This window comes from Trachypithecus francoisi, unplaced genomic scaffold, assembly GCF_009764315.1.
Source record: "Trachypithecus francoisi isolate TF-2019V2 unplaced genomic scaffold, Tfra_2.0 Lachesis_group0, whole genome shotgun sequence".
NCBI classification, from domain to species: domain Eukaryota; kingdom Metazoa; phylum Chordata; class Mammalia; order Primates; family Cercopithecidae; genus Trachypithecus; species Trachypithecus francoisi.
The window spans coordinates 15493900-15519516 of record NW_022681453.1 but is presented as its reverse complement, the minus strand read 5'-3'; the positions used below and the strand labels follow the sequence as shown (position 1 = coordinate 15519516).

At 50.1% G+C, this 25617-nt stretch overlaps 1 protein-coding gene across 7 annotated transcripts in view; it reads right to left on the bottom strand.

Moving 5' to 3' along the window:
• Positions 1-25617, bottom strand: part of DHX30 (DExH-box helicase 30) — a 53027-nt gene that overhangs the window by 5878 nt on the left and 21532 nt on the right. For 5 of the 7 annotated variants that reach the window (XM_033205866.1, XM_033205879.1, XM_033205852.1 and 2 more), the window contains 5 exons: positions 16771-16901; positions 14786-14896; positions 3075-3376; positions 2519-2639; positions 1656-1805 (listed from right to left, as the gene is read on the bottom strand). In XM_033205866.1, the coding sequence (XP_033061757.1) occupies positions 1656-1805; positions 2519-2639; positions 3075-3376; positions 14786-14896; positions 16771-16901 (815 nt within the window). Of the gene's footprint in view, positions 1-1655; positions 1806-2518; positions 2640-3074; positions 3377-7016; positions 7172-14785; positions 14897-16770; positions 16902-18997; positions 19350-25617 lie in introns of those variants that run through there. The other 2 variants (XM_033205844.1, XM_033205885.1) reach the window with 2 other exon arrangements.

Here is a 25617-nt window from a genome sequence, read left to right as displayed (position 1 = left end):
CCCACCTCCCATTCCCTACATGGCACCTGACCCATCTGTAACCCCATCATATACAGATACACATGGAATTTCCTATAAATGTTGATTATAATGCAGCTTGATCAAACAAGCCACTGCAAGGAAAACACTGTGTCTTACCTCCTTACATCCCTAAAGCCACCTCGCCAGAGATAAAACATGGCATTCCAATACCTCAGGCACGTGGGTACAACTAGTCTTTGTTCCTGTCACCTCTAATGCCTGGACTCTGCTCACCCTTCGGAGCCCAGATCAAACACTTCCTCCTTAAAGAAGTTTTTCCACAACAGGGGCCAACCCCTGCCCCTGGGCCTGCTGGCACCATCAGCGGTAAGGACCTCAAGGACAGGAATCTGGTCCTCCTTCCGCAGGAGGTGCCAACACAAGCTCCTTGCTGCAGGAACAGGCTTCCGCCCTCTCCCCAGACTTCATGGGTTTTATCTACCAGCCTGACAAATGGCCCTCCAGCCACTGCAAAGCTTGTTCCTCCCCAGACAGGCCCTACCATGCCAAGGTGCCTCTGCTCAGTGCGTGTGCGTCAGGCCAAAGCTCAGATGCCTCCAGTTCTACGATCAGTCCTTGTTCTGCCCTCGAGTCACAGGTAGCAGCACATCTATGCCTTCTATCTCACCACCTGCCTGTCCCCTCTTCCTCATTTTCTCCAGGTTCTTGTTACCTCTCACCATCAGCTAGAACTAAAACGTGGTCCTGGGGCCAACTGTACCCATGAAATGGTGCACCTGACCATTCAGAGTAAAGCAGGCCCATTTCTGTCTTGTTCTGCAAACTAAACCTCCACCAACATGGGTTGAGATTACTAACTCCTCAGGCAGTCAGACCCAATCCCAACGCCCTCCCACTGACTGTGCCATCAGCTAACTCCACAGCCCCTTTCAAGAGAACTGCCATGGCCAGGAACTGTGGCTCATGCCTGCAATCCCAACACTTTAGGAAATGAAGGCAGAAAGATTGATTGAGCCCAAGATTTTAAGACCAGCCTTGGCAACACAGTGAGACCCTTGTCTCTACAAAAAATGTTTAAAAATTAGCTGGGAGTGGTGGCGCAGACCTATAGTCCCAGCTATGCAGGACGCTAAGGTGAAAGGATTGCTTAAGCCTAGGAGGTCAAGGCTGCAGTCAGCCATGATTGTGCCACTACATTCCAGCCTGGGCCACAGAGACCCTGTCTCAAGAAAAAGAGAACTGCCAGCTGTCTGCCACACTGTCTCTACCTTGATGCTGACTGCTTCCTCAATCTTCACTGCAGTCACAAGTCACATTATTCATTTTGGCCACAAAACCCGGGTTATCAGGATCATACTGGACACCAGGTCTGCCTCTCAAAACAGGCCCGGCTCCTCCTGGCTTTATACTATTCAGAACAATGAGCAAGTTTCCTCCCAGCCTCACCAGGTTCAGGCCACCAGTGTGGAAAAGGCTGGGTCACAGTCAAAGCGTCTCCACAGGGGCTCTGGGAAAGCTGTGGCAACAGTGCGGCCTGCAGACCAGCTCTTTGTGCCAGGCAAAAGGCCTGCTGTGGTGGTTTCATTTCCTAAAAAATGGGACCCATTTGCCAATGGCAGAGGGGAGCTTCAAGACATTCTCATGCATCACACGCAGGACCTTCCTGGACTCACCTTCAGTTTCTTGCAGGCCAAGGCTGCTGCCTTATTCTCAGCCTCTGCTTTGCGGCGCCCTTTGGCAACAAAGGTCATGGGGCAGGGCCAGAGCAGGGTGAGTGTAGACAGCTTGGTCTTGGTGCCAACAGTATGGAACTGCATGAGATTCTACATGGAAGGCAAGAGAGATGGTTACAGAAATGTAGGGAATAGGAAGAGACTTGGGGCATTCTCAGAATGCCAAGGAGCCCAGAGACGGAATGAGCCACCATCTCAGCAGGTACCCAGCGTGAGCCATGCTAGAGGTGCTGCTGCAGAGCCAGGAGCAGGCCCATGGGCTCGGGCACTCTAGTCCCAGGCTCGCTTCTCCTGCTATACCTCGACTTCCACTGCAGAAGACAGTGCTTGAGCAATTCCACCACCTGCCCTCCTAGCCCACTGTCATCTCGGCACCTTCGTGGCAGCTGTGGGTTGAAGCTGTCAGCATGAGCTAAAAACCAGGCACATCCTACAGGAGCAAAAAGGCCCTGCACCTGGACAGAAGCTCTGCCTAACCGAAGCCCCTTTGCCTGGTAGCAAGAGAGAAACTCATACCTCACCAAGACCCACACCTCTAACCCCTCCCCACTGACAATCCACCGCCCAGAACAGGTATGGGTCTTCTGCTCCTGCGGCCCCCAGCCCACTCCCTGTGCTGCTGAGACTTGACCTTCATTCTGTCACACCTACTGCTTTTCCTTCCAAGCCGGAGTTCCACCAGCTGGCCTAGGTGTGGGCTGGAGGAACAGGCCCCCTCAGCCCTCTGTAAACCTGCCTTTGGGGAACACCAGACATGACCAAGTAAATGGCCCCCACACACACTTCTAGGAGACCCAACTCACCTTAGCTGTGGAGGATGACGTTGCAATCTGAATCACCTTGGCCAGAAGGTTCTTGGGAAGTGGAAACTGGGTCAGAGCCCTGATGGCACTGTCATCATCTGTCATCTCAAAGGAACTCCCCCTGGGAGGACCAAAAGTTTAGCTGAAAGAATCTTCTCTCTTCCTGGACCAATTTCCCTGAGGCTCTGAGATGTAAGGGTGAGGACACTGCACTGCAGCGGGGAGCCAAAAGGCCAGGAGGCATGAAATGGATGGGAAACCGGGCGTCTCTGCTCCTCCCACAGCCACACTGGATGGGGACTGCGCCCTCCATTCCCTCACATAGATAAGACAGCAGAGAGCAGGGTCTCCGTGCTGCTGTTCTGCAAAAGCCCAGCCATAAGACCACAGCTGGCTGTCCCCCAAGAATGGGCAGACACACACGGAGTGACGGGACACACAGGCTGCAATGTGAGGCAGGGGCACTCCCATCTCAGAGAAAGCTAGCAGAGAACATTCGCCCATCCCCGTGTCAAGGCACAGCCAGCCTCGCTGCATCCCCATCCCCAGTCTGTACCTTGAGTCCCTGAGTGGGGTGTGGGAATCCTGCTGGGTCATGGACAAGAAGTCGGTAACATCTATGGTCCCTTCTTCTAGCTCTTCCTCCTCATCCTCTTCTTCTTCCCGGCCCAAAGAGCGGGCTAGGCCCCCAGGTCCCCCTGGCCGGATGCTCTCCGGATTCAGCTGCCGCCAGGAAGTAGGGGGCATGGTGGGTTCGGGACGCCACCAGCTGTCAGCAGGGGAGCCAAAGCGATCAGCTAGCACTCGGTATTTGGCTGCGTCAAACAACTCATTCCGGGGACCCAGTAGACCCCAACCCTGGAGGGGGAAAAGGGACGTTTTAAGGATTCATACCATCTTTATACCTCAGTCAGCCTGGCCCATGTCCAGCTACACCATTAAGTCCCTTGTGTTGTGGAGCCATGGTTTTTTATCTGTTTACTCACTTCAGCCCCTAGTCCAGAACTGGGTATGGAACACTGAAAGATGCCTAGCTTTGATACAAACAAATAACCCCACGTGGCAATGGGAGAGCAGAAGATACTGTTTTTGTGTTTCTGACACAGGGTCTCGCTCTGTCACCCAGGCTGGAGTGCAGTGGCACAATCACGGCTCACTACAACCTCTGCCTCCTGGGCTCAGGTGACCCTCCCACCTCAGCCTCCAAAGTAACTGAGACTAAAGGTATGCACCACCAAGCCCAGAGAATTTTTGTAGCGACAGGGCTTCACCATGTTGCCCAGGATGGTCCTGAACTCCTGGACCAAAGTGATCCACCCACTTTGGCCTCCCAAAGTGCTAGGATTACAGGCATGAGCCACCACACTGAGCCCAAGAAGATAAATTCACATAGTGATCTAGGAAGCTTCAGTAAATACACCAATTTAAAAGTACATAGGGCCGGGCGTGGTGGCTCACACCTGTAATCCCAGCACTTTGAGAGGCCGAGACGGGCGGATCATGAGGTCAGGAAATCGAGACCATCCTGGCTAACATGGTGAAACCCCGTCTCCACCAAAAATACAAAAAAATTAGCCGGGCGTGGAGTCCCAGCTACTCGGGCGGCTGAGACAGGAGAATGGCGTGAACCCGGGAGGTGGAGCTTGCAGTAAGCCGAGATCGCGCCACAGCACTCCAGCCTGGGCGACAGAGCAAGACTCTGTCTCAAAAAAAAGAGAAAAAAAAAAAAATACGTAGCCGGACGGGCACAGTGGCTCACACCTGTAATCCCAGCACTTTGGGAGGCCCAAGCAGGAGGATCACTTGAGGTCAGGAGTTTGAGACCAGTCTGGCCCACATGGCGAAACCCCATCTCTACTAAAAATACAAAAATTAGCTGGGCGTGGTGGTGGGCAACTGTAATCCCAGCTACTCGGGGGGCTGAGACAGGAGAATCGCTTGAAGCCGGGAGGTAGTGGTTGCAGTGAGCAGAGATGGTGATGCTGTACTCCAACCTGAGCAATAGAGAGTAACTCCACAAAAGAAAAAAAAAAAAAAAACCTATGTAGCCCACACCACGAAACAGATATAACTTCTGTTATAAGAAGTTATATATATTCTTATAAGAATCCTGAAGACTGGGCATGGTGGCTAACACCTGTAATCCCAGCACTTTGGGAGGCCGAGGCAGGTGGATCACCTGAGGTCGGGAATTTGAGACCAGCCTGACCAATATGGAGAAACCCCGTCTCTACTAAAAATACAAAATTAGCCAGGCGTGGTGGTGCATGCCTGTAATCCCAGCTACTCGGGAGGCTGAGGCAGGAGAATCACTTGAACCCAGGAGGCAGAGGCTGTGGTGAGCCGAGATCACACCACTGCACTCCAGCCCAGGCAACAAGAGTGAACCTCCGGCAAAACTCCAACTCAAAAAAAAAGAGAGAGAATATAAGAATCCTATGTTAGGAATACATTCTAGAGAAATAACTTGAAATGTTAAAGCTATTTATACAAAAATAGGATTTTAAATGTGTTACAGCTTCATACTTTTCTACAGAAAATATAAATTAAACATTGCCTAAGTCTCTAGCATGTACACAGCAACATGTTGGCCACCTGAGCATCAGCAGGAGAGACAAGACATGGTCCTTGCCCTCAAGCAGTTCAGAATATAAGAGGCAGTTAGCCAGGGATGGTGGTATGTGCCTACAGTCCCAGCGACTCAGGACACTGAGGCAAGAGGATCACTTGAGCCCTACAGATCGAGGCTGCAGTGAGTCATGATCACACTACTGAACTCCAGCCTGGGTGACAGAGCAAGACCTTATCTCCAAAAAAAAAGAAAAAACGAATTTAAGTGGCAGAAGAGAAATGCAGACGGCCAGGGTCTAAGGAACAAAGACATGAGTAAGATGAGTAAGCAGCTGAGAGAACAGGAGCAAATGCAAAGAAAGCATAGGTTGCAGGAGCTGCCACTGGGAGTGGTAAAGGCGACAAAGTCTGAGGGACAGCAAAAACACAGCTTGTCAGGTGAATGTCAGGTCCATGTGACAGCAGATGGCAGGAGTCACGGGCCAGGAACCTCTCTACGATGAGCTTTCAGTCCCACCCGACTCATGACAAGCTGGAGAGTGACCACGGCCTGCTTCCTAAAACTTTCTTCTTGGGTTTTTGAGATAATTAAATTTAATTTTAAAAATTCTATTCACAACAGTAACAAAAACCATGACCTACCTAAGATGAACTACGGTGGGTCAGAAAGGTAAGGACTAACCATACAACTTGGCAAAAGGATGTAAATCCAGGGAGATATCCGTTCCTGGATGATAGAACTTTTATGTGTGAGGAGACAAAAACCTCTTAAATTAATCCATAAATTGAACACAATTTCAATCAAAGTCTGCAGAGGCTTCTTATTAAGCATTTGACAAACCAATTCTAATGTTCGTCTATTAAGAATAGACGCATGAAAACAGCAGGATTCGGGGACAGAAGATGGGGCCAAGGCATGCCACACACACACCCGTGAACCCTTGGGGCAGGACCCGATCCAGGGCTCAGCTGCCACACTTTTGCGTCACCGCCTCGCTTCTGACAAGAATGCCTCTGGTTCCACAGAGCAGCAATACAAGCATCCCTCCCTGGCCTGGCTTCCCCAGCAGGACAGCACCGTTCTCCCCGCCTTTGCAACCACTCTTTCGCTAGACGAGAGGATCTCGTCCCCACAGGCTCACTGCTGGTCCTGGCCATGCTCCCGCACCGGTCCTGAGCTGTACCAACATCCACTTGCCACTGTTCTCGCCATAACCTAGGCGCCAACCCACTGCTCGTCCACAGCTCCCCTCACTGGCACATGCTGCTCCACCAACCCGTTCTTCCTCCCGCCTCCTCAACTGTCCAGGCGCTATCCATGCAACTTCTCTAATACCTTTTTGTTGTTGTTCCTCCTTTTCTGAGACAGAGTCTTGCTCTGTCACCCAGGCTGGAGTGCAATGGCATTATCTCGGCTCACTGCAACCTCTGCCTCCCGAGTTCAAGTGATTCTTCTGCCTCAGCTTCCTGAGTAGCTGGGATTACAGGCGCGCGCCAACATGCCCGGCTAATTTTTGTATTTTTAGTAGAGATGGGGTTTCACCATGTTGGCCAGGCTGGTCTCGAGCTCCTGACCTTGTGATCCACCCGCCTCGGCCTTCCAAAGTGCTAGGACTACAAGCGTGAGCCATCACGCCCAGCCCTCTAATACCCTTGAAGAAACCGCCTCCACTGCTGCCGCTGGCGTTCTCTTCCATCCAGTGTCCCTGTCTCACTACTGCTGTCAGTGACTTTTCCTAAAGGCAAACTTGGCTGTGTCATTCCATCAATTACCACTAGTCAGAAGCCCCAGCAGCCACAGGATCAAATCATTCTGCCCCTGCGACAGCGAAGGCCCTGGAATTCTAGCTCCTCCCTGCCCATCTACCCCATGACCCGGCAGGCAGACCCACATTCATTCTCATTCCCCACAGCCACGCATATTCACCCGGGCTCTAAGCCACAGTGGCCTGTGTCTGGAGTGCCTTGCTCCAGCCCTCAGCCCTGGCAAGGACCATTCTTCAAGAATAAGCCTCTTCTATTTAGGAGGCTGGGATGCATTTATGTCCTCCCGTGGACACCTTCTTCTCGGCTGTGGCTGCTGACTCAGTCCCCTTTGCGCTGCCAGCACGTCTCACCAAGCCTGTGGGCAATGCGGAAAAAGACATCTGGTTTGGGGGGAAAGGGAAACACTGAAGAACTGGGAGTACAGCTATTAGAGAATAAAAGGCTGAGTTCTAGAATAAAAAACAACTACTATAACCACAACGAGATCTCATCTCACACGCATTTAGGGACACTATGATCAAAAAAACAAAAACAACTAGTCTGGGCGCGGTGGCTCACACTTGTAATCCCAGCACTTTGGGAGGCAGAGGCAGGTGGATCACAAGGTCAGGAGTTCAAGACCAGTTTGGCCAATATGGTGAAACCCTGTCTCTACTAAAAATACAAAAATTAGCCAGGCGTGGCGCTGTGCGCCTGTAATCCCAGCGACTCGGGAAGCTGAGGCTGGAGAATCACTTGAACCCAGGAGGCGGAGGTTGCAGTGAGCCGAGATTGCACCACTGAACTCCAGCCTAGGCGACAGAGCGAGACTATGTCTCAAAACAAAACAAAACAAAACAAAACTATACACATCGATGGGGAAGAGAAAAAGAGATGGAGAAAAATGTGATAATGACCTGCTTCAGACAGGCTGGGATGGCCGGGCACAGTAGCTCATGCCTGTAATCCCAACACTTTGGGAGGAAGAGGTAGAGGCAGGCGGATCACCTAAGGTCAGGAGTTTGAGACCAGTCTGGCCAACATGGTGAAACCCCATCTCTACTAGAAATACAAAAATCAGCCAGGTGTGGTGGTGGGCACCTGTAATCCCAGCTATGAGGGAGGCTGAGGCAGGAGAATCACTTGAATCCAGGAGGCAGACAGAGGTTACAATGAGCCAAGATCATGCCTTTGCACCATTGCACTCCAGCCTGGGCGAAAGAGAAAGACTCCATCTCAAAAAACAAAAGTCTGAGTTTAAAGTGCCTTCAAACATGCAGCCAGTCAGTCAGCCAGGCAGAGAAGGATTTCTCAACTTCAGCATAATTGCTATTCTGGGCAGGGTAATTCTGTGCCATAGGGGACTGTCCTATGTACTGTAAGCTGGGAAGAAGCATTCCTGGCCTTGATCTTACAGCTGCCAGTAGCACTCTTCCACCTGTGTCCCACGAAAATCCCTACAGACATTGCCAAATGGCCCCTGGCCACTCTCAGCACTTTTGTTCAACATAGTACTAAAAGTACTAGAAAGAGTAGTCAGACAAGAAAATAAGGCATCCAAACTGGAAAGAAAGAAGTAAAATTATCCCTGCTTACAGATGACATATCTTATATATAGAAAACCCAAAAGAGAGCCAGGCGCAGTGGCTCATGCCTGTAATCCCAGCACTTTGGAAGGCTGAGGCAGGTGGACCACCTGAGGTCAGGAGTTCGAGACCAGCCTAGCCAACATGGTAAAACCCCATCTCTACTAAAAGTACAAAAAATTGGCCAGGCGCAGTGGCTCACACCTGTAATCCCAGCACTATGGGAAGCCAAGGCAGGCGGATCACCTGAGGTCGGGAGTTCCAGACCAGCCTGACCAACATGGAGAAACTCCATCTCTACTAAAAATACAAAATTCCAGGCATGGTGGCACATGCCTGTAATCCCAGTTACTCAGGAGGCTGAGGCAGGATAACTGCTTGAACCCAGGAGGCAGATGTTGCAGTGAGCCAAAATTGCGCCACTGCACTCCAGCCTAGGCAACAAGAGTGAACCTCCATCTCAAAAAAAAAACAAAAATTAGCCAGGCATGATGGCACATGCCTGTAATTGCGGGCACTCGGGAGACTGAGGCAGGAGAATTGTTTGAACCCAGGAGGCAGAGGCTGCAGTGAGCCGAGATCACGCTACTGCATTCTAGCCTGGGCAACAGAGCAAGACTCTGTCTCAAAAACTAAAAAAAACAAATAAAAAATAAAGAAGTTCCTCAAAAAATTAAAAATACAACTACCATATGGTCCAGCAATATCTGCTCTGGGTATATACCCAAAGGGAATGAAATCCTCATCTCATAGGGATGTCTGCACTCCCATGTTAACTGCAGCATTCTTCACAACAGTCAAGATACAGAAACAACCTAAGCGTCTATCAAAGGATGAATGGTGCATCTACACAACAGGGTATTATTCACCCTTTAAAGAAGAGGAGATCCGGCCAGGTGCGGTAGCTTAAGCCTGTAATCCCAGCACTTTGGGAGGCTGAGACAGGTGGATCACTTGAGCTCAGGAGTTCAAGACCAGTCTGGGCAACACTGGAAGACCCCGTCTCTACAAAAATAGTCAGGTGTGGTGGTGCACACCGGCAGTCTCAGTTACTCCAGAGGTTGAGGTGGGAGGGTCTCTTGAGCCCGGGAGGTGGAGTCTGCAGTGAGCCATGATCGCACCACTGCATTCCAGCCTAGGCCACAAAGCAAGACCCTGTCTCAAAATAAATAAATAAAAGTAAAAACATGGATAAACCTGGAAGAAGTTATGCTAAGTAAGCCAGACACAAAGAAAATACCACATGGGCCGGGAACAGTGGCTCACACCTGTAATCCCAGCACTTCGAGAGGCCAAGGCAGGCAGATCACTTGAGGTCAGGAGTTCAAGACCAGCCTGGCCACCATGGTGAAACCCTATCTCTACAAAAAATACAAAAATTAGCTGGGCGTAGTGGCACATGCCTGTAGTCTCAGCTACCTGGGAGGCTGAGACATGAGAATTGCTTGCACCTAGGAGACGGAGGTTGCTGTGAGCCAATATCGTGCCACTGTACTCTAGCCTGGGCAATAGACTGAGACTCGGTCTCAAAAACAAAACAAAATGAAAATATCACATGATCTCTCATGTGGAATCTAAAATAAGCTGAATACACAGAAACAGAGTAGGCCTGGTGGTTACCAGGGACAGGAAGAAAAGAGAAATGGGGAGATGTAGGTCCAAGAATATAGTTACATATATAAAAGAAGAGTAAGTCTAAAGATCTAAGGTACACCATAACGACTATAATTAATAATATTGTATTATAAAATGGAAATTTGCTAAGAGAATACATTTTTTCTTTTTTTTTTTTTGAGACAGAGTTTTGATCTTGTTGCCCAGGCTGGAGTGCAGTGGCGCGATCTCGGCTCACTGCAACCTCCGCCTCCTGGGTTCAACAGATTCTCCTGCCTCAGCCTCCCAAGTAGCAAGCATGCACCACCACGCCTGGCTAATTTTTGTCTTTATAGTAGCGACAGGGTTTCACCATGTTGGCCAAGCTGGTCTCAAACTCCTGACCTCGTGATCTGCCCACCTTGGACTCCCAAAGTGCTGAGATTACAGGCATGAGACAGCGCCAGGCCAAGAGTACATTTTAGGTGCTCTTTTTTTTTTTTTCTTTTTTGAGAGAGTCCTGCTTTGCTGCCCAGGCTGGAGTTCCGTGGTATCATCTTGGCTCACTGCAACTTCTGCCTCCCAGGTTCAAGCAATCCTCCCACCTCAGCCTCCCAAGTAGCTGGGACTACAGGCACACACCACCACGCCCTGCTAATTTTTGTATTTTTTGTAAAATACAAAAAAGGCTTTTCGCCCTGTTGCCCAGGCTGGTCGCAAACTCCTGGGCTCAACTGATCCGCCTACATCAGCCTCCCAAATTGCTGGAATTACAGGCATGAGCAACCATGCCCAGCCTTACGTGCTCTTACCACAAAAAAAGATAACTATTTGAGGTGATGGGTATGTTAATTTGCTTGACTATAGTATTCATTTCATTCTGTGTTTATGAAAGTGTATACAAGTATGAAACATCGTATTGTACACATTAAAGACAATAAAAAAATAACTATGCCAGGAGCCGTGACTCACACCTATAATCCTAGCACTTTGGGAGGCTAAGGTGGGAGGTTCACTGGAGCCCAGGAGTTCAAGACCAGCCTGGACAACATAGTGGGACACCATCTCTACAGGGAAAAAAAAAAGAAGCCAGGCACAGTGGATCACACCTGTAATCCCAGCACTTTGGAAGGCCAAGACAGGCAGACTGCTTGAGCTTAGGAGTTTGAGACCAGCCTGGCCAACATGGCAAAACCCTGTCTCTGCCGAAAATATAAAAACATTAGCTAAGCATGGTGGCACACACCTGTAGTCCCAGCTACTTGGGAGGCTGAGGTGGGAGGATCACTTGAGCCCAGGAGCCAGAGACTGCAGTGAGCTGAGACTGCGCCACTGCACTCCAGCCTGGACAAGAGTGAGACCCCGTCTCAAAAAGAAAAAAAAAAAAAAGAATTAGATGTTCCATGAGGAACAAAATTATCCATGGTTGAGAACCACTGAGGTAGAACTACCCTATGGGAGATGGATATTTTCGAGACATTAAACACAGGAGAATGGTTGAACCTATAAGAGACAAGATTCCTCAGGGAGGAAAGAAAATTAGCTGAGCATGGTTGTGTGTGCCTGTAATCCCAGCTACCTGGGGGCTGAGGCAGGAGCTCTGGAGTTCAAGACCTGCCTGGACAACATAGCTAGACCCCATCTCAATCAATCAATCAATCAATCAATCAAGATGTTTTAGAGGGTGGAAGAGGAAAAGGTACTTGAGAGTGACCTAGACAGAAAAGAGAAGCAAAGGTCTTTCAGTGGCTGAGGACAAAATGCATGGCAGTGCCAAGGCTACAGAGCACTGAGGGGATACAGATGTACACAGAGGCCAGGCAGTCAGCATATACCTGTAATCCCAGCACTTTGGGAGGCCGAGGCAGAAGGATCACTTCAGCCCAGGAATCAGAGACCAGTCTGGGCAACAGAGAAAGATCCTATCTTTATTTAAAAAAAAAAAAAAGGTATTAACTGGCTCTCAAGTTAATATAAAATGGATAATTTTATCACCCCTTCAGATATAACCATTCATTAAGAATAGTTCAAGGTTCAACAATAAGGAAAATGCCAAGACGATGGGAGAGGAATAAAAAAAAAAAGGAAAAGGCCATGAGAGAGAAAACTAAATACCTGAAGTGGTCCACTAAAGCATTTTCTTTTTCTATTTTTTAAATTGAGTAAAATACACATAGGTTGGGTACAGTGGCTTATGCCTGTCATCCTAGCACTTTGGGAGGCTGAGGTGGGAGGATGGCTTGAACCCAGGAGTTCAAAACCAGCCTCAGCAATATAGCAAGACCCCATCTCTATTTAAAAAAAAAAAAAATAGGTAACTAGAGGGCATGAACGAAGATGGCCAAGTCAGCAACAGTGGAGAAAATACAAGCACAGAGTTGTTTGCAGTGGATCAGAGCCAAGGGAAAAAATCAGAGCACTGAGTATTTTTCAGGCCTACAGAAAAGAACCAGAAGAGGAAGAATCTGAAAAATAAACAAAAGGGCAAGAGAGGAGACGCAGAAGAGAGACAGAGAAAGGGGACTGTTGCAGTTTGGGTATCTGCCCCCTCATCTCATGCCAAAATGTGATCCCCAATGACAAAGGTGGGCCTGGTGGGAGGTGTTTGGGTCATGGGGGCAGATCCTTCATAAATGGCTTGATGCTCTCCCCACAGTAATGAATGAGTTCTTGCCCTGTTAGTTCACACAGGAGCTAGTTGTTTCAGTGACTCTAGCTTATCTCTTGCTGTGGGACACACCAGCTCCCCTTCCCTTCCCCTATGACTTCCTGAGGCCTCACCAGAAGCCAAGCAGATGCTGGCACCAGGCTTCTTGTACAGTCTGCGGAACTGTGAGACAAATAAACCTCTTTTTTTTTTTTAAATACATTACCCAGTCTCATATATTCCTTTATAGCAATGGACTACTACAAGAACAGAGAAAAGAGATGGGTATTATGGGGGCCCAGAATAGCAACAGGGACCTTCCTGTTCAAATGCAGGAAAGAGAAAGGAACAGTAAATGCCTGGAGACCATGAGAAGATGAGAAGCTGAGGGAATATGCATCCTGTGGCTTTCTCTTGTCGGAGCAGAGACGAAGACTTAGGAACCTGGCCAGGCGCAGTGGTTCACACCTGCAATCCCAGCACTATGCGAGGCTGAGGTGGGAGGATGGCTTGAGACCAGGAGTTTGAGACCAGCCTGGACAACATGGAAAAACCCCATCTCTACAAAAAATACAAAAACATTAGCCACGCATGGTGGTGCAGGCCTGCAGTCCCAGCTACTGGGGAGGCTGAGGTGGGAGGATGGCGTGAGCCTGGGAGGTCGAGGTTGCAGTGAGCCATGATCATGTCACTGCACTCCAGTCTGGGCAACAGAGCAAGACCCTGTCTCAAATAAAAATGAGAGCCAGGCACAGTGCCGCATGTCTGTAAACCCAGTACTCTGGGAGGAGGAGGCAGGAGGATTGTTCGAGGCCAGGAGTTAGAGACCAGCCTGAGCAACATAGTGAGACCTCGTCTCTACTAAAAATGAAAAAAGTGCCTGTAATCCCAGCACTCTGGGAGGCCGAGGCAGGTGGATCACAAGGTCAGGAGATTGAGACCATCCTGGCTAACACGGTGAAACCCCGTCTCTACTAAAAATACGAAAATTAGCCGGGCGTAGTGGCGGGCACCTGTAGTCCCAGCTACTCGGGAGGCTGAGGCAGGAGAATGGCATGAACCCGGGAGGCGGAGCTTGCAGTGAGCTGAGATCGTGCCACTGCACTCCAGCCTGGGCAACAGAGCAAGACTCCATCTCAAAAAAAATAAAAAATAAAAATAAAGTAAGACAGGACTACATTGCTATAGAGAAAAACCTACATGGAATGATGAGAAAAGAAAAACAGAAACCAACACGGAAATATATCCATCATGCTGTATATTGGAAGTTTTTCATAAGCAGTTCCTCTCTGTAGTTCTTAAAACCACAGAAAATAGATTACGAGCTCATGCCTGTAATCCCAACACTTTGAGAGGCCGAGGCAGGTAGATCAGTTGAGGTCAGGAGTTCAAGACCAGCCTGGCTGGCCAGGCGCAGTGGCTCAAGCCTATAATCCCAGCACTTTGGGAGGCCGAGACGGACAGATCACGAGGTCAGGAGATCGAGACCATCCTGGCTAACACGGTGAAACCCCGTCTCTACTAAAAAATACAAAAAACTAGCCGGGCAAGGTGGCGGACGCCTGTAGTTCCAGCTACTCAGGAGGCTGAGGCAGGAGAATGGCATAAACCTGGGAGGCGGAGCTTGCAGTGAGCTGAGATCCGGCCACTGCACTCCAGCCTGGGCGACAGAGCGAGACTCCGTCTCAAAAAAAAAAAAAAAAAAAAGACCAGCCTGGCCAACAGGGTGAAACCACCTCTCTACTAAAAATACAAGTATTAGCCAGGAGTGGTGGCGGGTGCCTGTAATCCCAGCTACTTGGGAGGCTGAGGCATGAGAATCACTTGAAACTAGGAGGTGGAGGTTGCAGTGAGCCAAGGTCACATCACTGCACTCCAGCCTGGGCAACAGAGTAAAACTCTGACTCGAAAGAAAAAAAAAAAAAAAAACAAAATACAGAAAATAAATAGATAAATATATATATATATATGTCATTGGTTGACCAGTAAGAAAGGAATCAGGAAGTGGGAAAGGCTCAGGACAGGAGAGTGGTAGAACACTGGGCCAACCTCTACTAATAAGAACAAAGGGCAAGGAGTTTCCCAGGAGGAAGGTCTGCATGGCTTTCACTGAGGGAGGGTCACCTTGAACAGCTGGCAGGCCGCAGCTGCAGCCTGCCGCTCAGCATCGATCTTCTTGCTGCCATAGCCTTCTACCTCCACGCTCTTGGGCCACTTTATGTGCAGTGTGACTTTCTGAGAAAGAGAAGAGAGAAATCAGAACTCTTGCTACTCCAGACTACAAAGTTGTTGCAAATTACATGGAGAATAAACAGTGGTGGACCTCACAGCAGCAGACCGCACAGCAGCAATGTGCTAGGTTCAGAGTTGAGAACAGAGGACAGAACCCCAATCCCATCATTAACTCCTTATAAGACTCTTAACTGTCTCACTGTGAAACCATTTGTTCTACCCCAAGTTGTTTTGTTTCTTCGAGGTGCCATGTTCTAGCTAGAGGCCAAGCTGGAATCATCTTCATTTTTTTTTTTTTTCAGGAGGAGTCTCGCTCTGTCGCCTGGGCTGGAGTGCAGTGGCCAGATCTCAGCTCACTGCAAGCTCCGCCTCCCGGGTTTACACCATTCTCCCGCCTCAGCCTCCCAAGTAGCTGGGACTACAGGCGCCCGCCACCTCGTCCGGTTAGTTTTTGTATTTTTAGTAGAGACGGGATTTCACTGTGTTAGCCAGGATGGTCTCGATCTCCTGACCTCGTGATCCACCCGTCTCAGCCTCCCAAAGTGCTGGGACTACAGGCTTGAGCCACCGCGCCCGGCCACCTTTTTTTTTTTTTTTTTTTTGAGATGGAGTCTTGCACTGTCACCCAGGCTGGAGTGCAGTGGCACGGTATCAGCTCATTGCAAGCTCCGCCTCCTGGGTTCACGCCATTCTCCTGCCTCAGCCTCCTAAGTAGCTGGGACTACAGGTGCCCGCCACCACGCCCAGCTACTTTTTTGTACTTTTAGTAGAGGTGAGGTTTCACCATGTTAGCCAGGATGGTCTCGATCTCCTGACCTCATGATCCACCCACTTCGGCCTCCCAAAGTGCTGGGACTACAGGCATGAGCCACCGCGCCCGGCCTCATCTTTTTGTTTTTTTGTGGGGGACAGGATTTCACTCTGTTGCCCAGGCTGGAGTGCAGTGGTGCAATCACAGCTCACTGCAGCCTCAACCTCCTGTGCTCATGCAATCCTCTCATCTCAGCTTCCCTAGTAGCTGGGACTACAGACCTGCACCACAATGTCTGGGTAACTTTTTCATTTTTTGTAGAAATGGGGTCTATGCTGCCCAGGCTGGTCCCAAACCCCTGGGCTCAAAGGATCCTCCCTACTCTGCCTCCTAAAGTGCTGGGATTACAGGCATGAACCACCACAACCAGGCCCCATCTTTATCTTTAAAAATCATCCAGGCTGAGAGCAGTGGTGGCTCCCAGCATTTTGGGAGACTGAGGAGGGAGGATCCCTTGAACCAAGGGGTTTGAGACCACCCTGAGCAACATAACAAGAACCCGTCTCTACAAAAAACACAAAAAATTAGTCGAGTGTGGTGGCACCTGTCTTTAGTCCCAGCTACTTTGGAGGCTGAGGTGGGAGGATCACTTGATCCCAGGAGTTTGAGGTTACTGTGAGTTATGATTGTGCCACTGCACTCCAGCCTGGCTAACAGAGAGACTCTTACTCTGTCTCTACAAAAATAAATAAATGTTAAAAAATCATCCAGAATGGGTTGCCAGCATGCTTCTATGGTTCCAGAATCTATAAGACTCCAAGGGCAAGAATTCTCATCATTAACTCTAACCCTCTGCAGTCCTTAGTCAATGGGGAACAAAAACCAAGGATCCGTGTGGGGCCGTCTTAGATAAGATGGCACCTCATTTGCCTGTGTTCCCCTTCACTAAACCAGGCATGCATATTCTGGCTCTTCTTCAAACCTAGCTTTGCTCTGAGTCTCTGCTAACCATTTTAATTCAAGAAACCCATTCTATGGCCTCCTTGACAAGGAAATCTAAGAGAGAAAGGACAAACAGCCTCCTTTCTGAGTCATACCAATGTTTTTCCTTGCCACCAGCAGTTACCTTTTTCTTCGGTCCATTTGTGTGCACGTAGACTAGTTTGTCTTTTGCATGTGAGATGCCGAGGGCTCTTCCAATCACACTGTTGAGAAGATTTTTGGGCTGTGGGAATTCTTTTAATAGGTCCCTAGAAGCTAAGAAAATAAGAACAAAAGCATTACAGTTGTTCTTTTTCTTTTAAAAACTCCATGGGGTGTGTATCAGGGCAACCCTGGGCTGGATTCTGAGGATGCTGTCTCATGACCCCAAACCACCCAGGAGCATCTTGGAAAAGAAAAGAGGAATGACTTCAGGGTTTACAGGGAAGAGTGGGGCCAGACCCACTTGAATAACCATCTCCTGAAGAAGGGCCAATGACCCACACACCACAAAAGGGAAGCTACCAGCATCCTCTACCCGCCCAACCTCCTTATTTCATACATCACCTACAAAAGCCTGCTTGGTCAATAAACACCCCTAGTCTGATGTCTGAAAGAAGACACTAAACAAACAAGCAAGCAAAAAATACAAAAACAAAAATCCACCACACACACAAACTGGAGATCAAGACAATGCAAGGCTCTTCCTAAAATAAGACACACACAAGAGAGACCTGGCCCCATGTGTCTCAAGTGATGAGATCCAGATGCTGAATACCGGGCCCCAGCTCTCAACCGTAACGAAGCACACTGCAAAAGGCTCCCACAGAACCAAGCTATGTGTGGGGACTGATTAAAGACCTCTACATCTGGCTGGGCGCAGTGGCTCACACCTGTAATCCCAGCACTTTGGGAGGCCAAGGGACACGGATCACGAGGTCGGGAGTTCGAGACCAGCAGCCTGGCAACATAGTGAAACCTCGTGAAACCTTGTCTCTACTAAAAATACAAAAAAATTAGCCAGGCCTGGTGGCAGGCGCCTGTAGTCCCAGCTACTTGGGAGGCTGAAGCAAGAGAATCGCTTGAACCCGGAAGGCAGAGGTTGCGGTGAGGCAAGATCATGCCACTGCACTCCAGCCTGGGCAACAAGAGTGAAACTCCATCTCAAAAAAAGAAAAAAGAAAACCTCTATATCTGAGCAGGCATGAACTATTCCTCCCCCAAGTTCTCTGGAGTCAAGGGGAAAATTGATGCATCAGATACCATGCGAGGTACCTCACTTCTTTTCACTTGTTTTTTGGATTAATCCCAGAGCAGAAAGGGAAGAGATTATCCACCTAGAGTAAGCTTGTACCAGACACAAGGCTTAACCAGGTCATGGAGAGGTCTGCTAGGAATATGGGGGGACCATATCATTTTCCACTGTAGCCTCTGGCAGCTCCAAAAGGAGATGTAGATATGCACATGTGCACCTGTGTGTATACTGATCACCTGGGGAGCTTTTTCACCGCATGGACAACCAGCTCCCCACAGGGGACCTGAGAATGGGAGTGATGTTGGAGACGGCTCTATATTTTGAAAAAGTGCCTCCAAGTATTCTGATATAACTCTGCTGCCTGGTTTGAGACTGTTTCCTTGGGACAGACTCCTGTGTCAAGTGGCCAGGATGGAGGACACCTGATCCTGTCTCCCTCTAAGCGGTAACTTGTAAAGCAACTAAGAGTCAAGCAGTTAAGAAACCACATCTAAGTGGATTTGGGCGGAGGGGGGATGGGGAGTTGGTCACAGAGGGACCCAACTTTGAGTAGCCCACTACACCCACTGGTTTACCAAGAGAGCTGCACTGAGACCCCCACCCCCCCACGCCCACTTCAGCTCTGTAAGGTTGGTGAAAGCTGGCACTCTCTACCCACCCTTGATGCTTTCAACAGTTTTATTCCCTGCACTATTTGGGAGGCACAAAGCTGGAATCCACCAGAGCAGTCATTCTGTCTCTGTTTGAGATCCTGATGTCCCAGGAGTTATTTGGGGCTATTTCTCACACTGGTGAGGGCATGCTTGTCCCTAGAAGCTCTAGCCCTTGGCCACTCATCCCGGCAGGAGTTGGACTTTACTCGTTTTCCCCACTCCCTCGAGGTCTCGCATCTCTCACCTATTCTTGCTGGGAACAGGCACTCTAAGGGTCCGTTCGGGCCTGTGCCACGCTAAGCTTTACAAACAGCAGGGCCGCTGCGCGCCGACGGATGGCGAACTTGGCCACTATGGAAAAGAGGACCCCCGGCCGCCAGGCCCGATTTCGGCCCGCGTCCCTAGCTCTGCCATCCCAGGAGTCAAGGGCGCTGCGGACCGCCCGCCCCCGCCGATGCCCTCACCGTTCACCATGCTTCCGTCGCCTTCCCCAGGCCCGCCGGGGGCCATCCCTGACTCGGCCTCGGCGGCCTCCTTGGTGCGGTCGGGGTGGGCGCAGCCTGATGAGAAGCCGCGCGAGCGACCCTGTCGCCCAGCAGCGCGGGGACCCAGCGGCCGCAGGCGCGGAGAGACGCCGGCGGCCAGCGCCATGAGTCTCCTGGCAGCCGCCATCGTGCTCCCGCCGACCCTGCGGCCTGTGCGCGGCAGGGACCGGGCGAAGAGAACGGGAGCAGCCGGTCCGAGCGCCGCGCGCCCCCTGCGGGCCGGGCGGACCCGAGGCCCGAGCCTAGGCGAGGGCATCGGCAGCCCGCCCTCGCTCACCACAGCCCTGGGCCTTCAGTAGGCGGCTCGGCGCGGCCCAGGGCTAGGACCTTGCCAAGCTCACTCTCCAGCAAATCCAAACCAGCTGTCATGTGGATGGGAGGCAGGAAGATGGAATGGGGCTTTTGGGGGGAAAATAATGCTAATCCTTAGCTCAATGTCATCTAAGGAAGTTTCAAAGTTAGTTCCCTCTAGGTCCTAGCAATTGTTCCTAACTACCGCTCACGTGCCTCTGGCAAATTGGCAGCCCCATCCTATTTAGTGGCTTACAAAGTAAACCTGGTAAAGATCTGGAGCCAGGGCCGGGTGTAGTGGCTCACGCCTGTAATCCCAACACTTTGGGAGGTTGAGGCGGGTGGATCCCTTGAGCCCAGGATTTTGCGACCAGCCTGGGCAGCATAGTGAAACCCCAACTCTATTAAAAGTTTAAAAAATGAAAAAGAAGATCTGGAACCAGGCCAAGGAAGACCTCTTCAACATAAGCAGAAACAGATTTAATCCCCAGGGCTGGAGGGGAAGGCGAAAATACCCAACTTTGGCCGGGCGCGGTGGCTCAAGCCTGTAATCCCAGCACTTTGGGAGGCCGAGACGGGCGGATCACGAGGTCAGGAGATCGAGACGATCCTGGCTAATACGGTGAAACCCCGTCTCTACCAAAAAATACAAAAAACTAGCCGGGCGACGAGGCGGGCGCCTGTAGTCCCAGCTACTCGGGAGGCTGAGACAGGAGAATGGCGTGAACCCGGGAGGCGGAGCTTGCAGTGAGCTGAGAGCCGGCCACTGCACTCCAGCCTGGGCGGCACAGCAAGACTCCGTCTCAAAAAAAAAAAACAAAAACAAAAAAAAACGAAAGAAAATACCCAACTTTGGACCAAGAATTGAGTTGGTCCAGCGTAAAGTCCAGCAGTCAAAGTACTGTTCCTCACCAGGCGCAGTGGCTCACACCTGTAATCCCAGCACTTTGGGAGACCGAGGCGGGCAGATCATAAGATCAGGAGATCGATACCAGCCTGACCAACATGGTGAAACCCATCTCTACTAAAAATACAAAATTAGCTGGGCATAGTGGTGCATGCCTGTAGTCCAGGCTACTCAGGAGGCTGAGGCAGAAGAATCGCTTGAACCCAGAAGGTGGAGGTTGTAGTGAGCCAAGAGCATGCCACTGCACTCCAGCCTGGGCAACAAAAGTGAAACTCTGTCTCAAAAAAAAAAAAAAAAAAAAGGCCAAACACGGTGGCTCATACCTGTAATCCCAGCACTTTGGGAGGCCGAGGTAGGAGGATCACAAGGTCAGGAGATTGAGACCATCCTGGCTAACACGATGAAACCCCATCTCTATTAAAAATACAAAAAAATTAGCCAGGCATGGTGGCGGGCGCCTGTAGTCCCAGCTACTCAGGAGGCTGAGGCAGGAGAATGGTGTGAACCCGGGAGGTGGAGCTTGCAGTGATCACGCCACTGCACTCCAGCCTAGGCGATAGAGCGAGACTCCGTCTCAAAAAAAAAAAAAAAAAGTACTGTTCCTCACTTGCTAGAAAGCCAAATAGGATTTCATTCCCAAAATATTCTGCCTGGATCTTAGCCAGGTTCATTCCTCTTCTGCCTATGGCCGTGAAGAGCAAGGCTTTGGGTCAACTGGGAATCAAACTGAATCTGCGTGTTGTGGGTAATGACAGTGCAGAGCCAGGGCCTCAAGGTCTCTGTCCCTTACAGGGGGCCCTGGACAGAGGCTGGCAGTGTAGCTGGAGGTAAGTTGGTAGGGAGGGATGTGTTTGTTTTACGAGTCCAAGTCTGAGTCCGATGAGCTCTGGGAGAGCTTGTTAAAACAGGTTGCAGGGAGCCACCCTCAGTTTCTTATTCATTAGGTCTGGAGTGGGGCCCAGGAATCTGCTTTTTTTTTTTCCTGGTGAGATGGAGTCTCACTCTTGTTGCCCAAGTTGGAGTGCAATGGCGCAATTTTTGCCACTGCAACCTCTGCCTCCCGGGTTCAAGCAATTCTCCTGCCTCAGCCTCCCAAGTAGCTGGGATTACAGGCACCACCACCACACCTAGCTAATTTCTGTATTTTTAGTAGAGACGGGGTTTCACTATGTTGGCCACACTCGTCTCAAACTCCTGGTCTCAAGTGATCTGCCGGCCTAGACCTCCCAAAGTGCTGAGATTACAAGCATGAGTCACGGCGATGAGCCGAGAATCTGTATTTTTTTTTTTTTTTTAACATAGTCTTCCTCTTATTGTCAGGGTGGAATGCAATGGCGCAATCTCAGCTCACCGCAACCTCCACCTCCCAGGTTCAAGCGATTCTCCTGCCTCAGCCTCCCAAGTCGCTGGGATTACAGGCATGTGCCACCATGCCTGGCTAATTTTGCATTTTCAGTAGAGATGGGGTTTCTCCATGTTGATCAGGCTGGTCTCAAACTCCTGACCTCAGGTGATCGCCTGCCTCAGCCTCCCAAAGTGCTGGGATTATAGGCGTGGGTCACCACACCCGGCCGAATCTGCATTTTTAACAAGTTCCCAGGTGATGCTGAAGCTGCTGGTCTGGCACTGCACTCTAAGAATTGCTGGCCGGCTGGCCAGGTGCAGTGGCTCACACCTGTAATCCTAGCACTTTGGGAGGCGGAGGCAGGCAGATCATCTGAGGTCAGGAGTTCGAGACCAGCCTGGCCAACATGATAAAACCCCATCTCTACTAAAAATACAAAACTTAGCCAGGTGTGGTGTTGGGCACCTGTAATCCCAGCTACTCAGGAGGCTGAGGCAGGAGAAGTGCTTGAACCTGGGAGGCGGAGGTTGCAATCAGCTGAAATTGCGCCGCTGCACTCCAGCCTGGGTGACAACAGTGAGACTTCATCTCAACAACAACAACAACAAAAAGAACTGCTGCCCATGAAAAGAACATGGAATTTGAGTCCTAATACTTGGGCTTAGCCTAAATTATATGACTTGCCAGCTGAGAAACCTGGGCAATTTCATCAACTGGGAAAATTAGAACAAACTTGCTCTACTCATTCTGTGTGGCTGTGGATAGAATCAAATGGGAATATTCAGAAGGCTTTGCCCAGTGCTGTGTTGGAGAACCCCCCACCCTCTGAGGTCTGAAACAACAGGGAAAGGTCCTTTAGAGACACACCTGGGCAGAGTGGTACAGCTTCAACTCCGGCTTTGCCATTTACTTCTCGGTGGGTTTTTACCAGGAAAGAGGCAAAAGGGAAGGTGGCTTTGGCAGCAATTGTGTGACACTGCAACTGTCACACGTGGACACCACCATCTGTATCAAACACCCCTACCCAGATCATCCATATTGGGAATGAAGAACATGATTCTCCCAGGACTTGGCATTTGGCACATCAATTTGCCAAAAGCCTAGATATCCACATTGCCTTATGGTAAGTTTCAAGGATTGTTAACAGCCTAAATTCCCTCAAGAAAATCTAGAAGCTTACCTAGCCTGGTAGTGGCTGCGATGGCTTCGGACAAACTTTGAAATGGTATCTGAGGCCAGGCGCAGTGGCTCATGCCTGTAATCCCAGCACTTTGGGAGGCCGAGGCGGGCGGGTCACGAGGTCAGGAGTTCGAGAACAGCCTGGCCAACATGGTGAAACCCCGTCTCTACTAAAAATACAAAAATTAGCTGGGCATAGTGTCGCGTGCCTGTAATCCCAGCTACTCAGGAGGCTGAGGCAGGAGAATTGCTTGAACCCAGGAGGCGGAGGTTGCAGTAAGCCAAGATCACGCCACTGCACTTCAGCCTGGGTGACAGAGCAAGACTCCATCTCAAAAAAAAAAAAAAGAAAAGAAAATGGTATCTGAAAGCTGAAGGAGACAACAGTCTAGACAGAAAGGCCCAATCTGGACAGCAGGACCCAAGCCCTTTGTGGCACTTGAGGAAGCCCTCAGGATAGCACTCTGTTCTGACAGCCATCTGGCATAAGGTTGAAATGCCATGATTTCTTAGATTTGCTTCCAAAGAAGCCAAAATGAAGAGCTATACACAAAGCAACATGGTCATGAGTTGTTAATTGTTGAAGCTGGGTGACAGGTACTTGCAGGTTCATTAAACTATTTTTTGTAGTTTACAACACATGTGTTGAACAGACGTTTAGATTTTTATGTTAAAAAAATAAATCAGGCCGGGCGCGGTGGCTCAAGCCTGTAGTCCCAGCACTTTGGGAGGCCTAGATGGGCAGATCACGAGGTCAGGAGATCGAGACCATCCTGGCTAACATGGTGAAACCCTGTCTCTAATAAAAAATACAAAAAAACTAGCTGGGCGAGGTGGCAGGCGCCTGTAGTCCTGGCTACTTGGGAGGCTGAGGCAGGAGAATGACGTAAACCCGGGAGACAGAGCTTGCAGTGAGCTGAGATCTGGCCACTGCATCCAGCCTGGGCGACAGAGCGAGACTCTGTCTCAAAATCAATCAATCAATCAATCAATCAGCCAGGCGCAGTGGCTCATGCCTGTAATCCCTGGGAGGCTGAGGCGGGCGGATCACGAGATCAAGAGATTGAGACCATCTTGGCCAACATGGTGAAACCCCATCTCTACTAAAAATACAAAGGTGGTGCGTGCCTGTAGTCCCAGCTACTCGGGAGGCTGAGGCAGGAGAATTGCTTGAACCTGGGAGGCGGAGGTTGCAGTGAGCCAAGATTGTGCCATTGCACTCCAGCCTGGTGACAGAGTGAGACTCCATCTCAAAAAGAAAAAAAAAAAAAAATTCCAGGGATGCCAACCAACTAGTTTGTTCCCAGGGGGTTCTTTGTCCCTGGTTTGGTTGTGTCCCCACCCAAATCTCATCTTGAATTGTAGCCCCCATAATTCCCATGTGTCATGGGAGGGACCTGTTTGGGAGGTCATTGAATCATGGGGGCTGTTTCTCCCATACTCTTCTCATGGTAGTGAGTAAGTCTCACAAGATCTGATGGTTTAACAAGGGGAAACCTTTTTCTTTTTTTTTTTTTTTTTTTTTTTGAGACGGAGTCTTGCTCTGTTGCCCAGGCTGGAGTGCAGTGGTGCGATCTCGGCTCACTGCAAGCTCCGCCTCCCAGGTTCACGCCATTCTCCTGCCTCAGCCTCCCAAGTAGCTGGGACTACAGGTGCCTGGCACCATGCCTGGCTAATTTTTTTTTTTTTTTTTTTTTTGAGACGGAGTCTTGCTCTGCCGCCCAGGCTGGAGTGCAGTGGCCGGGTCTCAGCTCACTGCAAGCTCTGCCTCCTGGGTTTACGCCATTCTCCTGCCTCAGCCTCCCAAGCAGCTGGGACTACAGGCGCCCGCCATGTCGCCCGGCTAGTTTTTTTTGTATTTTTTAGTAGAGACGGGGTTTCACCATGTTAGCCAGGATGGTCTCGATCTCCTGACCTCGTGATCCGCCCGTCTCGGCCTCCCAAAGTGCTGGGATTACAGGCTTGAGCCACCGCGCCCGGCCTTGCCTGGCTAATTTTTTGTATTTTTAGTAGAGACGGGTTTCACTGTGTTAGCCAGGACGGTCTCGATCTCCGGATCTCATGATTCACCCGCCTCTGCCTCCCAAAGTGCTGGGATTATAGGCATGAGCGCACTAAACCCGGCCTTTTTTATTTTTTATTTTTATTTTTTTGAGACGGAATCTTGTTCTGTCACCCAGGCTGGAATGCAGTGGCATGATCTCAGCTCACTGCAACCTCCGCCTCCTGGGTTCAAGCAATTCTCCTGCCTCAGTCTCCCAAGCAGCTCGGACTACAGCTATGCGCTACCGTACCCAGCTAATTTTGGTATTTTTAGTAGAGACAGGGTTTCACCATATTGGCCAGGCTGGTCTTGAACTTCTGACCTCATGATCCACCCGCCTCGGCCTCCCAAAGTGCTGAGATGACAGACGTGAACCACCACACCCGGCTGGGAAAACCCCTTGCACTTGGCTCTTTCTCTCTTGCCTACCACCATGTAAGATGTGCCTTTTGCCTTTCACCATGATTGTGAGGCCTCCCTAGCCACATGGAACTGTAAATCCATTAAACCTCTTTTTCTTTTTTCTTTTTTTTTTTTTTTTTTGAGACGGAGTGTCACTCTGTTGCCCAGGCTGGAGTGCAGTGGCCGGATCTCGGCTCACTGCAAGCTCTGCCTCCTGGGTTTACGCCATTCTCCTGCCTCAGCCTCCCAAGTAGCTGGGACTACGCCCGCCACCTCACCCGGCTAGTTTTTTTGTATTTTTTAGTAGAGACGGGGTTTCACCGTGTTAGCCAGGATGGTCTCGATCTCCTGACCTCGTGATCCGCCCGCCT